Source organism: Zootoca vivipara, chromosome 6 (genome assembly GCF_963506605.1).
Source record: "Zootoca vivipara chromosome 6, rZooViv1.1, whole genome shotgun sequence".
Lineage (NCBI taxonomy): Eukaryota > Metazoa > Chordata > Lepidosauria > Squamata > Lacertidae > Zootoca > Zootoca vivipara.
Genome location: NC_083281.1, coordinates 16167407 through 16181853, shown reverse-complemented (window position 1 = coordinate 16181853; position 14447 = coordinate 16167407). Strand labels below are relative to the sequence as shown.

The 14447-nt window shown below is 49.3% G+C and overlaps 1 protein-coding gene across 2 annotated transcripts in view; it reads right to left on the bottom strand.

Moving 5' to 3' along the window:
• EXOC3L2 (exocyst complex component 3 like 2) overlaps positions 1–7452 on the bottom strand; it is a 40544-nt gene extending 33092 nt beyond the window's left edge. Inside the window, exon 1 of one of the 2 annotated variants that reach the window (XM_035117669.2) lies at positions 7188–7452. Coding sequence is in view for 1 of the 2 variants with exons in the window: in XM_035117670.2 (XP_034973561.2) it covers positions 3140–3336 (197 nt within the window). In the remaining variant the exon portion in view is untranslated. Of the gene's footprint in view, positions 1–3139; positions 6391–7187 lie in introns of those variants that run through there. The other variant, XM_035117670.2, reaches the window with a different exon arrangement.
• Positions 7453–14447: the final 6995 nt, after the last annotated feature.

Sequence of the window (14447 nt, the reverse complement as noted above, 5' to 3'; positions counted from 1 at the left end):
GCTTTGCTTGTTTTTTACAGGTGCCAGGCCTCAGCATTTGCCACTGAAATCCTAACCAAAATCAAATTCCAACCCCCATTCCCCAAATCTTCTTCTTCATTTATTAATAAGCCATGGATAAGGAGCATAAAGGAATATTGTCACAGCAGGTTGAAAGCAGCATAAGGTTGGATATATTATCATGGGAGTCGTTCCAAAACATTACCAAAAAAACACATTCCCCCCCATAAATCTGTTAGGTTTGTTCATAGGTATTATTGACCGCTGAGGAGTGCAGAAAGAAGAAACACTATGGGCGAACTGCACACAACCAGACACCTTCATCTACCCCGGCTGCAACAAAACATGTCTCTCCCCTATCGGTTTCTGCAGCTGGGTGCTGTAACTCTCCAGCGGTTTGACTTTACCTCCGAAGATGCACTCCTCCATTGTTTCCCAGGACAAACAATGGACCAGATTTACTTACTCTGTTCAGATGCAGCAGGAAATGCACAACCACACCCCTTTTTAGCTATTATAGTCTTAGCAGCAGTAATAAGGTAAAGTGAACACCTATGAGCTACAGCAAGACCTCTGCCCCTGCCCCTCCAACCTGGGCTGATGTTGCACCAAATACCTGGGAGGGCAGAACTGAGTCAGACCTGGCCCACCGAGATCCCTCTCCCAGGTCTCAGGGATGCACACCAGGTTGGCCTGGTCACCCACAATCAGACCATGGATCTGCACGGTTTTATTATGGATCCACCTGGCATTCAGAGGTAGAACCACCAAACTGTCGGGGACAGTGGTAAAGTATCCATCAGTACAGTACAATCGCCTTGTACGCGCTTGTGCCATTTCAACTTTACGCAATTAAAGGCCAGACAGCTGAAATAACACAAATTAAATGCACAGAAGGCAAAGAGCTTCTGTGCATTTAAAAGCTCTTAAAAGCTCTTTTTGCACAGGGTTTCCCCTTTAAGCTCTCTGCCTTGATTATACCAGGTTCTGGGGTGCTCTCGTGAGATTTCAGGGGCCGAATTGCTGCAAGATCTCACAAGAGCAAGGGGAAGTGCTTAAAGCTAAAAGCTGGGGCAAGTTGTCACACGGCTCTGGAAAGGTAAAGATGCTCACGCCGGGGTGGTTCCAAGGGGGTGGTTCGAATACATGCCTTTTTGCACATATGTGCCATCTTTGGAAGGTAACCCTCACACAAAATGTGATGGGACTGGACCAAATATAGAATGGAGCTCGGTGGGGATTATCAGTCCGTCAGCCCTTCAACCTCTCCCTCCCTCTCCCCGATTGCTGAGACTGGCCGCCCAACAACACACACCCCTCCGATATTCTTATCCCGAGACACATGCTGTATGGAACACTCTGCAAAACAAAATCAATATAATACAATTTATCGTGTCACCAGGACACGCAGGTGTCAATCCACAACAGCCAAGGCGTACGCAGGCCAGCATAAACGTATCAACCATCCAGACGAGAAAGCAGAACAGTATTACGCTGGCATCCCAACCCATCTCTCACGTGAGCCATCACATCCCTACCCCGGCCTCACACCTCAGGGGTTATAGTCTCTCTGGGGCACCTCGGTCTGTCACAATGGACACACCCCCCAGGAGAATAAGCCTATGTATTTCACCCATCCATGCGCTCTCTCCCACGCTCCGGACACATGCTGCGAACGGTGAAGAATCCAATGTAATGCCCACACGTGAGATAAGAAAAGGAAAGCAACCGAACAAACACAGAAACACCGTGAGGTGGCACCGTCCCTCTCGCTCCGACCCCAAAGGATTACCCTGAAGGGATGAAGCCCTTTTGTGTCAGCCCCACCGAATGGCCACCCTCCAAGTTGCACCTGCCTCTGCTTTTATTCTGCACTACCCAAAGCAAAACCACCTCCATCTTTGCTGTAGCTCAAGTAAGACCAAGGTCATCTTGTGGCAGATGGACACCGTTTTCAATATATCATAACCGTGTGTGTTTATTGCAATCATACTTAAATGCGAGCTTAAGAGAGCTTAAGAGCCTGCTGCTTCTGTCTTTTTGGGGGGGGGTGTCAAAAGTCGTTCCTGCATTGACTCTGTGCCTCTGGTCCTCACTGGGGAAAAATTGCCCCAGGGGGACTTTGTTGCCCCATAAACACTGCGCAGGCCGTGGTGGATTTGGTCCAGGACCCCTGGCAATGTGGCAGAGGAGGGTGGGCAACGTAGCACCCCTAAAAACACAGTAACCCCATTTTGGGTAACCGTGTAGTTGGGTGAGCCCTCACTCTGGGCACCTTGCAGCTATTTTTATTAATTAATTATTTCATTGCATTGATACAGACATAATTTTACTTGCACACCATCTTTCCACTGTTTAAACCATGCTGCGGGCAGCTTACGACGTGAAAAAAAAGCACATAATTACAACGTAACAGAAGTAGTCATAAACCACGTCAGAAAATACATAACCGAATGAAACCACTTACATCCCACCTTTTTCTCCAAGGAGCACAAGGTGGTCTGCATAGTTCTGTTAGCCCCCCAAATGGAAAGTGAGCGAGGTCCCACATAAAGAGGATTGGCAACTTTAAGGTGTTAGAATATGCAAAACTTTCAGGCTTAACACGCAGAATAAGAGAGCAAGAATAACGTATATTTAAAGAAGAGTGGAGAATAATTATTGAATAAATGGAAAATCATTGTACACAGCTCAGAACGCTGGCAGCCTAAAGATAAATTAAACAGACTAAACAATATTTGATGTAAAAGTGGAAAATTGATTTGAATGGTTATAGCAAATCATAGGAATGTATGATATGTAATATGAACCGTGGAAGGAGAAGAAAGAAAGTCATTGGATATGTTAAAGTTTGTAGAAGGTTTATTTTGAAATGTAAAAAACTGAAAACTCAATAAAAATATTTTTTTTAAAAAAATAGAAACACATCTGGTGCACATGTGGCACCAGGAAAGGTGCCCCCCCCCGAGAGAGTGCAAGTAGTCGAAGTCCGCTGCTTGACCCTTGCACCCCTCTGCAGAGACTTAGCCGGCACCAGGGACCCACATTGTGGGAGGAGGAAATTTATGAAGAAGGGATCTTCCACATTGGGAATCCCCAGAGCTGGGCTGACCAAAAGTCAGCGTACAGGAAGCCCTACCTGAGTTTCCATGCTCCCGTTTGCAGAAGGGGGGTTTTCCGCTGCTGCTTTTTCACGCCAGCCAGCTGACAGCTGAATCTCTCTCTGTGTGTACCGGTATGTGTCTCAAATGACCAGCTGATGGCAGATTTACCTGCCGGTCTATGGACCCTCCCCTTGCTGCCACGTGACCTGCTTTCTCTTAGAACTGCCCTCATTCCGGGAAGGCAGAGGAGAGGGGAAGGGACTGCAAGAGAGATCCGTGACACTTTTATCTATCTTTTTTTTAATAAAAAAAATCCTCTTTCTGACTCTTCTTTGTCCACATTGCAGCTGCAACACATACAGGGGCTGCAATCCAGTTTCAGAAATCTCTCTCCTCCCTTTTATCCCCCAGGTAAATGCTTCTGTTTGCAGACACCTGCTTTGGATGCAGAAGGTCCTGGATTCAGATGCTGACAGCATCCCCGGGTAGGGCTGGGCCTGCCCCCTGCCTGAAATCCTGGGCAGCTGCTGCCAGTCAGTGTAGACATTACTGAACCAAGTGGGCTGGTTGCCTGAGGCTAAGGCAGTTTCCTGTGTTCCTACGCAGTCAGTATGTGTTTCTGGGGTTATGATGAGTGACCCCACAGAGACGCCCGCTTGGATGCCAGGGGTCTTAATGAGAATCCGTGCTGTTTCTTCCCGCTCAGGGTGTGCTCTGGTGGGTGGTACAGATCTGACCTTCGGGTGGGGGTGGGGGGCTGGAAGTCGGGCCGTTCTTCCAGAGCGGCCGGCCATTCGGGAGACCCTGAGTCATAACTTCGCAGAAGTTCTGGGAGACGAGGAAATTACACAGCAGGATGGAGTGGCAGGAAACCGGGTTTTTTTTTCTCAAGAAGGAGAGCCTGTGTGTATATAGGCACAACACAGAGTCGCACTCCTTGTAATGTATAAGCGGCACAAGGACATGAAAAAAGCTTGCTGGATCAGGCCAAAGGGGGCCCATCCAGTCCAGCACCCCTGTTCTCACAGTGGCTGACCAGCTGCCTCTTGTGGAAAACCTGCAAGCAGGATCCGAGCACAAGAGCAACGCTCTCTCCTAGTGGGTTCCAGCAACTGGGATTCAGAAGCATTTACTGCCTCTGACCAAAGAGCATAGCCATTGTGGCTGGTAGCCATTGAGAGCCCTCTCCTCCTCCATGAATTGGTCCAATCCTCTTTGAAAGCCACCCACTTGTCACTGCCTCCTGCCTCCACACTTTAACTATGCACTGCATAAAGAAGTGCTTCCTTTTATGTGTCCTGAATCTTCCAACTTCCTGCATCACTGGATGCCCCCAAGTTCTGGTGTTAGGTAATGCTTTGATGGTGTTTCCTGCTTGGCAGGGGGTTGGACTGGATGGCCCTTGTGGTCTCTTCCAACTCTATGATTCTATGAGAGAGAGAGAGAGCAACTTTTCTCCATGCACTTTCTCTGTAGCAGGCATGATTTTGTAAACTTCTAGCATGTCGCCTCTTACTTTTCTCTAAACAAAAAAGTCCCAAAAGCTGCAAGCTTTCTTTGTAGGGGAGAAGGAGGAGGAGGAGGAGTTTGGATTTGATATCCCACTTTATCACTACCCAAGGTAGTGCAGCAAAAAATAACCCAAAGAACACTGGGGCACCTCAATGGAGAGCTGCTTTAAATCTGCCACAGCAAAACTGTTAGTCCCTAAATGCCCAAAGCCTCTCGCTTGTTGTTGTTTTCTCTCTTATTAGAGAATTTGGATTTGATATCCCGCTTTATCACTACCCAAAGGAGTCTCAAAGCGGCTAACATTCTCCTTTCCCCTCCTCCCCCACAACAAACACCCTGTGAGGTGGGTGGGGCTGAGAGACTTCGGAGAAGTGTGACTAGCCCAAGGTCACCCAGCAGCTGCATGTGGAGGAGCGGGGAATCGAACCCGGTTCACCAGCTTACGAGTCTACTGCTCTTAACCACCATAGCTGCCAAGTTTTCCCTTTTCTCGCGAGGAAGCCTATTCAGCATAAGGGAATTTCCCTTAAAAAAGGGCTAACTTGGCAGCTATGTTAACCACTACACCACACTGGCTCTCACTGTTGCACCCCAAGTCCCATTGGCAACCTATATGTGGGCATCAATCTTCCTCCTCTTTCTCCTCCTCGAGAGGAGGCATATTCATTGGCAGGAGCTGTACCTAAGAGGCAGGTAGACTGCAGGCTTGTTGAATTTTACTAGAACCCCTCCCCTCCAAGACCAACCAACCCAGCCCAGTAGCTACACAAGGCATGCAATTAGAATTTAAGGGCAGGGTGCCTCTGAGCATGCGTTGAGCCTGTTTCCATTCCAGGACCAGATATTCCACACAACTCCTGGCTCCAACTCAGGTGGGCATAGCAGTTTTGTTGTTGATGTTACGAAACAGTCGAGAGTCAGAAATCCTTGTCGACCTACAGCCGACCATTCAGAGCAAATCACTCTGTACACCTGCGATCGGCACAGAATTTCAGAATGGGCAATGTGCCTTATATGGAGGGAAGTTTACCTGGGGCATTCGGCATAGCAAACAGATGTAAAGTTGTGCCAATGGGCTGCAGCCCTTCTTCCCTCTTAAAGGTGAACATACCGCCCCCCCCAAAAAACCCACTTGGAATCTGCAATAGATGGAGGGGGGGAGAGGTGCCTGTACACACCTGGACTATTCAGCTGTCTGGGGCCTAAATGAAAAAAAATAACACCCAGAGTTTGTGGTGCTTAGTTGCCTGGCGGCATGGAGGCAAGCAGCAATTTGCAGGATATTTTTTTGCCCCATTTCATTGCATTTATATCCCACCCTTTTGTTATCCAAGGAGCTCAAGGAGGCATGCATGTCTGCCCCCTTCCTCATTTAATACCCACAACAACCCTGTGATGTAGGCTAGGCTGAGAAGGAGACAGCCCTCGATGGAATCAGATTTTGCCAGGGGTAGGAGGGAGGGATAAAGGTAAAGGTAAAGGGACCCCTGACCATTAGGTCCAGTCGTGACCGACTCTGGGGTTGCGCGCTCATCTCGCATTATTGGCCGAGGGAGCCGGCGTACAGCTTCCAGTTCATGTGGCCAGCATGACAAAGCTGCTTCTGGCAAACCAGAGCAGCACATGGAAACGCCGTTTACCTTCCCGCTGTAGCGGTTCCTATTTATCTACTTGCATTTTGATGTGCTTTCGAACTGCTAGGTTGGCAGGAGCTGGGACCGAGCAACGGGAGCTCACCCCGTCACAGGGACTCGAACCGCCGACCTTCTGATCAGCAAGCCCTAGGCTCAGTGGTTTAGCCCACTGCGCGAGTAAAAGAAAGCATAACTTGCAACTCTGAGCAAATGGAGGTAGGGCCATGCCTGTCATTCCAGAATAATTTTCATATGAGGAGTTACTGCTCGAGGGGTCCCCACATTGGAGGCAGTGTGGTGTAGTGGTTATAGCGTCAGGCTAGGAACTGGGGGACTAGGGTTCAAATCCCCACACACACTCGGCCATGAAGCTCACTGGGTGACCCTGGGTGCCAGTCACTGCCTCTTTCAGCCTAACCTACCTCACAAGGTTGTTGCGGGGATTAAATGAGGGGGAAGAATCATGCAAAAATGCGGGATATAAATGCAATCGATCATTAACACTGGGAGACTCTGTGCTACAGCATCCCCCAAAGCATAATTTCTCACAAAACTTTGCAAAATAAACCTTGGCATTTTGCAGTGTGTGGAGCGTGCAGCTAAGACTCTGCACGGCGCTTTGGCTTAGCGCTCGGGAGGCCTGAAACACCCACCTTACCCACTCTTAAATTTGACATCCTGGGGATACCCGCCCCTGAAGAACGGCGACTCTAGCAACCGGTGCGAACAGCGGTTTTTCACGAAGCATCCCCAACCGGCAAAAGCAGACGTGAAATAAGGACTGTGGGAAAATATGGGGGGGAACAGGGGGCTGCTGCTGTGGGAACAGCTGGAGATCAAAAGAGCATAGAAAAGAACAGTTACCGGTAGTAGCAGCAGTGAAACCTGCGCCTCCGGGAAACTGCTGAGGTGTTGCAGGGGACGAGGAGGACCCTACCTGATTCGTGTGTCCTTTGGGGCAATGCCTGGTGCTCAGTCCATGCTCTGCGCACTCGACTCCTCGACTTCCAGCTCTGTGCGATTCCTCTGCTGCTCTGGAGGAGGAAAGTGGAGGTGGGGACCTCTGAGGCGAAGGAAGCTTGGGGCTCGATTCTTTGTTTTGTTTCTTGGAGAGGATGTCCCTCCCAGTAGCCTTGGTAGTTAAAACTGCTGCTTTATATAATCAGGGAAATCGGCACTTAGTGCTGCTGGGTCAAGGAGCTGCGACCACAGTGGGGAACATATTTTCCTTTTCCTTTCTTTTTCTTTTTAGAGGGGGAGGGAAACCTTTGGATCAGGGCGAGGGAGAATCTCCGAGATGTGTTTCCCCCCAGCAACAAGGCTAATACAGTAACTGAAGTGTGCAAAGTCACAATAAAGGGTGTTCCTGACCATGGGCAGAGTGCCCTTTCCTTCTGCCTTGCAAACGAGTGGATACAGCCCGCCAGCTCCCCACCACACAAACATTGTTTTTTGGGGGGGATTTTTATTATTTTTATTTTTATAATATATTTATTGATTTTATAGCAAACAACAACAAAAAACATACAGAATACAAAATACCAAATTACAAAAAACACACAAAAAATTCCAACTTTCTATATCTTAGTTCAAATCTAACACTGTTGACTTCCTCATTCCTCCTCCAACTGTGTTACATTGTAAATCATCTTTAGTAATTTCTACATCTTGACCTTAAACTTATTTTCCATTTTAACTAAGCCTTTTTTATATTATATTATTGTAACTTAACATATATTTCAAATCCTTTTCCAAACTTATATCTACATCCAAATATATTTACTCCTCTACAGCGGGGGGCGGGGTATTAATGCCACTTTTCATTCAAAGGATTCCCAAAGCAGCTTGCAAATGATCAATAATAAGAACATGACAGAACATAACAGAATACCACAAACACAGCACAAGTCATATAGAATAATTGACAAGTCATCGGTGAAACAAATGCAATCTATAAAACACTGTTAAAGCAACAGCGGGGAAAAATTAAGCTAAGTGTCACAATTAAAGCAAAAGTCCTATTATATGATTAACAAATCAATACAGCATTTATAATCTATAAATCAGTTTTAACAACATTAACAAAACAGCAACCAGAATCTAAACCAAGCGCTGAGATGTCCAGTGGAGCTCAAGTCTTTCAGAACCTTGGTTTTTGTTTTGTTTTGTTTTGTTTTGTGAGCACTGCCAGCATTTGCACATATATTATGTTTATTTATTATTACTTAGCCACCTTTCACCCTAGGGCAGCTTATAGCATTAAGGTAAAGGGACCCCTGACCATTAGGTCCAGTCACAGATGACTCTGGGGTTGCGGCACTCATCTTGCTTTACTGGCCGAGGGAGCCGGCTTACAGCTTCATGGGTCATGTGGCCAGCATGACTAAGCCGCTTCTGGTGAAACCAGAGCAGCACATGGAAACGCCGTTTACCTTCCCGCCGGAGCGGTACCTATTGATCTACTTGCACTTTGACGTGCTTTTGAACCGATAGGTTGGCAGGAGTATAGCATTAAGACAAAATGCTTAAAAAATCGCTTAAAACAGCTTCAGTCACATAAATAAAGGTAGGGCCTATATAGCCAATTCCCTGCAGAATGTGAACAACCAACAGTTGAACTGTATGCATTATTTAGACAATATTCTTGGGTGCAAACATATGCATCCTGAACCCTCTGCACAGCCCCCACCCCACCCCTTTTCGCCTGAGTATTTGAAGTGCCTAGCAGTGCCTTTGCCTACCATGAGGCCAGGACGGGTGGTTGAAGGCAGCAAGCGGCCATGGGCTTGTAATTTTTAGAGAAAAGGCAGGCAAGTGGAGATATTAGAGAAGTTCAATAAAATGATGCCTGGCATGGAGAAAGTGGAGAGAGGAAAGTTCCCCCCCCCCAACACTTGACATCCTGTGAAGCTGAATGCTGGAAGATTCGGGGCACGTAAAAGGAAGTACTTCTTTATGCAGTGCATGGTTAAACTATGGAACTCCCTGCCACAGGAAGCAGCGATGGCCACCCACTTGGATGGCTTTAGAAGAGAATGGGGCAAATTCACGGAGGAGGAGAGGGTTCTTGATGGGTGTTAGCCAGGATGGCTGTGCTCTGCCTCCATCGATGGTTCTGAATCCCAGTTGCTGGAAGCCACAGGAGGGGAGTATGCTCTCGTGCTCGGATCCTGCGTGCGAGGTCCCCATAGCCAGTGCCGGATTTACATATAAGCTAAACAAGCTCTAGCTTAGGACCCCACTCTCTTGCCCCCCCCCAAAAAAAGAAAGGGAAAAATAACCAGGATGTTCATTTCCAAAATATAAGATAAAAAATAAAATAAAACCTACGTACAGCAACAGTGTTTTGTGTTGTGTAGGCTCCAATGATGTAAGTCATGGGCCCCGCCTGCTAGCCTGCTCCCTGAAATATCACTGATTTGCTCATTTCTATATATAGGGTACCTACATTCTGCATGGACTGGTTGCATGGCAACATGGGCAAATGGCTTGAGATAACTATTAGGTCCTTAAATTACCATATAGCATATATCCAACACACACAAAACAGCTGCCATTTGTTGTTGGCAAAGGACAGCTGGACATTTAAAGGGCCCCATTACCTTCAGTAGCTTATTAGGGCTTCATCAGACCTAAATCTGGTGCTGCCCATAGCTGTGGCTGTCCGCAGTCAGAAAACAGGATGCTCTAGATGAGCCATTGGCCTGATTCTGCACCTGCAGGCTCTTCTAATGTGATTGGGCTGAATCAGATCTTTGGCAGGATCTGCTGCCACCTTTTTTGCATCCACTGAGCCCCCCCCCCCCAAATTAAGGCTCTTTCACACCTCTTGTTCATGCCAAGGAGGCCCAGGCAAGCGGGATAACTGCCCCCCTCACGGGAACCAGTGTGCTGGAATAGGTTTACCCTTTGGAATTTTCCATCCCAGCCTTGTTTGTGGGCAGGCGAACCTGCCCTTGGAACTTTGTGCTTCCATTGCTACTTCAGTTGCATCTACACGCAAGCTCATCTAAGCCAAGTCTAGCCCTCTCCTGCCACCCTGTGGACACTCCTTTTGGAAAGAAAGAACAAATGCAGAAAGTGGGTGCCATTTAAATAACATAATAGCAGCAGCAGCAGCAGCAGCAGCAGCAGCAGCAGAACAAATAAACCAGTAAGGACACAGCCGGCCCATACATTTGAAGAGAGACAGTGTGGTGCAGTGGTTAGAGCAGAGCTTTCCAAACTGTGCATTGCGACACATTGGTGTGCCGGCTTGCAGTGTGAAGGTGCGTCGTGCAAATGCTCCCTGCCCTCCCCCCAGGGCTGGAAAGAGGTTAGTTGAAGCTCCGGTTTGCTAGTAAAATTGAATTACTGTGTCGTGAAATGAATGAGGCATGTCTAAAAGGGGTGTCACCAACAGGAAAAGTTTGGAAAGCTCTGGGTTAGTGTGATGGACTCGGACCTGGGAAGGAGCAGGGCTCGGATTCTCCCCCTCATTGGCCATGAAGCTCCCCGGGCGACCTTGGGGGCCAGTCACTGCCTCTCTAAGAGTGACCTACCTTGCAGGATCGTCATGGGGATTAAAGGAGTAAGAGGAGGACCATGTCGGCCACTTTGAGCTCCTTGGAGGAAAAATGGGATGCAAATAAAATAGACAAATAATGCAGCCCTGGACCTTTGGCACCAGGTTGGCACCCTGCCAGGATGGCTGTGCTCCGCCTCCACGGTCAGAGGCAGTCATGCTTCTGAATCCAAGTTGCTGGAAACCGCAGGAGGGGAGCGTTTTGCTCTTGCGTTTGAATCCTGCTTCTGGTTTTCCATTGGGACATCTGGTTGGCCACGGTGAGAACAGGAGGCTGGACTTGATGGGCCACTGGTCTGATTCAGCAGCCAGGTTTTTTTCTTTTGTTCTCATGGAACCTCCAGGCCCAGAAGTAGTCTATCTGGATTCCTGGGTTCTTAGGGGCATTGGTCCAGGAGGCTGTTTTAGATGGGCCTCCTCTGGCTCTTCTTATGCCACTGTAAGAGCCCCAAGATTCGGCTGCGCAGGCTGCTGCTGCGACTCAGAAAGGCTTCTCCCGCGGCCCTTTGTTTTGTTGCCAATGAAAACCAGCCAGAAAGAGACAATTGGCCTGTGTTGCCTCCCCAACCTCCCGTCCCAGGAACCCTTGGTCCTTCCCCAGCTGCATTATTGCCTCCAGGAGTCCAATTTCAAGACGGGAACCATCCGTGGGGACTTCATATATCGCTGGTCACGTGCGGAGAGAGGAGTCTGGCTGGCCGCTGGCCAAGCCCAGACAAAGGCCTAGTGAGAGAGGCACACATAGTCAGCCCTGAGGGACGCCTTGCTGCTCAGCAGCCTTCCACAACTGGGTGCCCTCCAGATGTTTTATTGTTATTATTTGCATTTGTGCCTCACCTTTTCCTCCAAGGAGTTCAATGGGGCATACAAGGTCTCCCCACAACAACCCTGTGAGGTAGATTGGGCTGAGAAGCAGGGACCAGCCCAAGGTGAGACCCAGTGAGTTTCACGGCCTATGGGTGGGGATTCGAACCCTGGTCTCCCAGGTCCTAGTCCCACACTCTAACCACTATGCCACACTGCCTCCAGTCCAGAGTCATATTCAAAAAATCCCTCCTGCAAGCTTCAGCTCTGGTTCATGTGTGTGTGTTTGTGTGTGTGGTTATGGTCAAGTTTAATGGTCAAGCACAGATTTCATCTTAACTCCCTCAAGACCAGGCATCCGCAAACTGTGGCCCTCCAGATGTTTTGGCCTACAACTCCCATCATCCCTAGCTAACAGGGACCAGTGGTCAGGGATGATGGGAATTGTATTCAAAAACATCTGGAGGGCCAAAGTTTGGGGATGCCTACTCAAGACTGAGAAAGACCGTGCTCTGCCTGAGAACCCACAGAACTCCTGGAGGTCACTGCAGGCCTGCCTTTTCCCGAACTGGATGTCTTCCAGATGTTTTGGAGTACAATCACCATCAGCCCCAGCACCATGCAGCTGTTCTCGCTGGGGCTGATGGGAATTGTAGTCCAAAACACCAGGCATACACAGCTCTTAGCTAGATAGTCTTAGCTGGCATAATGGCAACTTTTGATGTTCTTCCTGTGTGTACATCCAGAGAGTCGTGGAACTGTAGAGTTGGAGGGGCCTCCCAAGGGTCATCCAGTCCAACCCCCTACAATGCAGAAATCCCAGCTGAGGAATCCCTGAGGGGTGGCCATCCAATCTCTGCTTAAAAACCTCCAATGTGGGCGAGCCCACCATCTTTTGAGGTAGTCACCTCCACTGTCGAACAGCTTTTACCAACAGAATGTTTAGTTGGAAATTCCTTTCTTGCAATTTAAATCCATCCGTTAGAGTCCTCTCCTCTGAAGCATCAGAAAACAAGCTTGCTCCATCTTCCACTTGGCAACCCCTTTATGCATTTGAAAGTGGCTATTTCCATCTTCTTCAGTGGCCTTTGTTTTGTTTTGTTTTGTCTCCAGCTCCTTCAACCGCTCCTCATAAGGCTTGGTTCCCCCAGACTCTCCATCGTCTTGGTCGCCCTCCTTGGCACACCTTCCCACTCGTCAATGTCCTCCTTAAACTGTGGTGCCCAGAAGTGCCATCTTCCCACTTGAACCACCAACATGGATGGCTTTAAAAGAGGATTAAACAGATTCATGGAGGAGGAGAGGACTAACAATGGCTCCTAGCCCTCTGCTCTGAACACCAGTTGCTGGAAGCCACAGGAGTGGAGACGCCTCTTGTGCCCAGATCCTGCTTGCTGGTTTCCAGTTAGGGTACCTGATTGGCTCCTGCAAGAACTAGGTGGGCACTTGGCCTCATCCTGCAGGCTCTTCCGATATTCTGATGTTATGTTCTTATGAAGTTCCTTCAGTAGAGATGCCAAATCCTAATGTGGTTGATTTTTCTGGCTGAACACCAGATGGCACCTGAGTCCTGTCTCTTCCCTCCCTCCCTCGGCTCCCAATAAGACGTTTTCCTTTGGGGTCATCTCCGGGGAGCAAAAGGGTTGGCGGCACTTCTACAGTTCACCACCCACCCAGTCCACCTCCTCCTCCTCCTCCTCCTCCTCCTCCTCCTCCTCCTCCTCCTCCTCCTCCTCCTCCTCCTCCTCCTCCTCCTCCCCATAACTATATCGGTGCCCCAGATATTACCAGTGGAATCGACCACGGGGGCCAGTGAGAAAACCCTCACCCTATGGGTTGATGCTAGTAGAGAAGAACCATTTGCAAGCTGCTTTGTCTGCCAGAACCGCTTTACAACCCCCGCCGAGCTTGCCAACTTGCGGTCTATCCATGCGCAAAGGCGCATCTGCCTGCAACACCACGGTGGCGCGCAAGGGTTAATGCCCAGCTGGTTGGGGGGACGGGGATTGGCTGCGGCCGGAAGCCAATGGGGAGTGAGCATGGAGGCTGAAAGTCACCCTCGGCAAGGATTTGGGTGGGGAGGGAGACGGGAGGGTGACAGGCAGGCAGGCCTTGTCTCCATGCCACCTCGCAGCCAATCGCAGCCCGGCGGGTCTGGCTCCCCACCACTGCGGTGGCTGAGTATTGGCTGCCGTGCTTGGCAGGGTGGGCACCGGCAGCCCTGTGCAGCCACCCCGAGGTCCAGGCTGGGTCATGCTGCCCCTTTGGTGCACTCTAGCCTGCAAGAGGCGGCGGCGGGGGGCGCGCACCATCGCAGAGAGAAGGCTTAGATAACCCCCTCGCCAGATCCCCTGCTTGCATTGCTCCAAAATGTCAACGGTCCGGCTGCAAACCCTTTGTTGCAATGGAACACAATTGATGCGTGTGCAAGAGGCTTAACTTCAGGCGGAACCTTTCATTTAGATTAAAACCTTTCAGGCTGGGAGGGAAACGCAAACAGGGAGCGGCCTGTTCCAAAGATGAACGCATGGCAGGCACCTGGCAAATGTCAGACCTGGGCCTGAGCGGTGGTAAGGCAGCAGCAGCTGAAACCGCCACCGTGGGCCGTTGTGAGCTGAGAGATGCAACCTCCGATCTCTCCTCGGGCTCAAATTTAGAGAATCATAGAATCATAGAGTTGGAAGAGACCACAAGGGCCATCCAGTCCAACCCCCTGCCAAGCAGGAAACACCATCAAAGCATTCTTGACATATGCCTGTCAAGCCTCTGCTTAAAGACCTCCAAAGAAGGAGACTCCACCACACTCCTTGGTAGCAAATTCCACTGCTG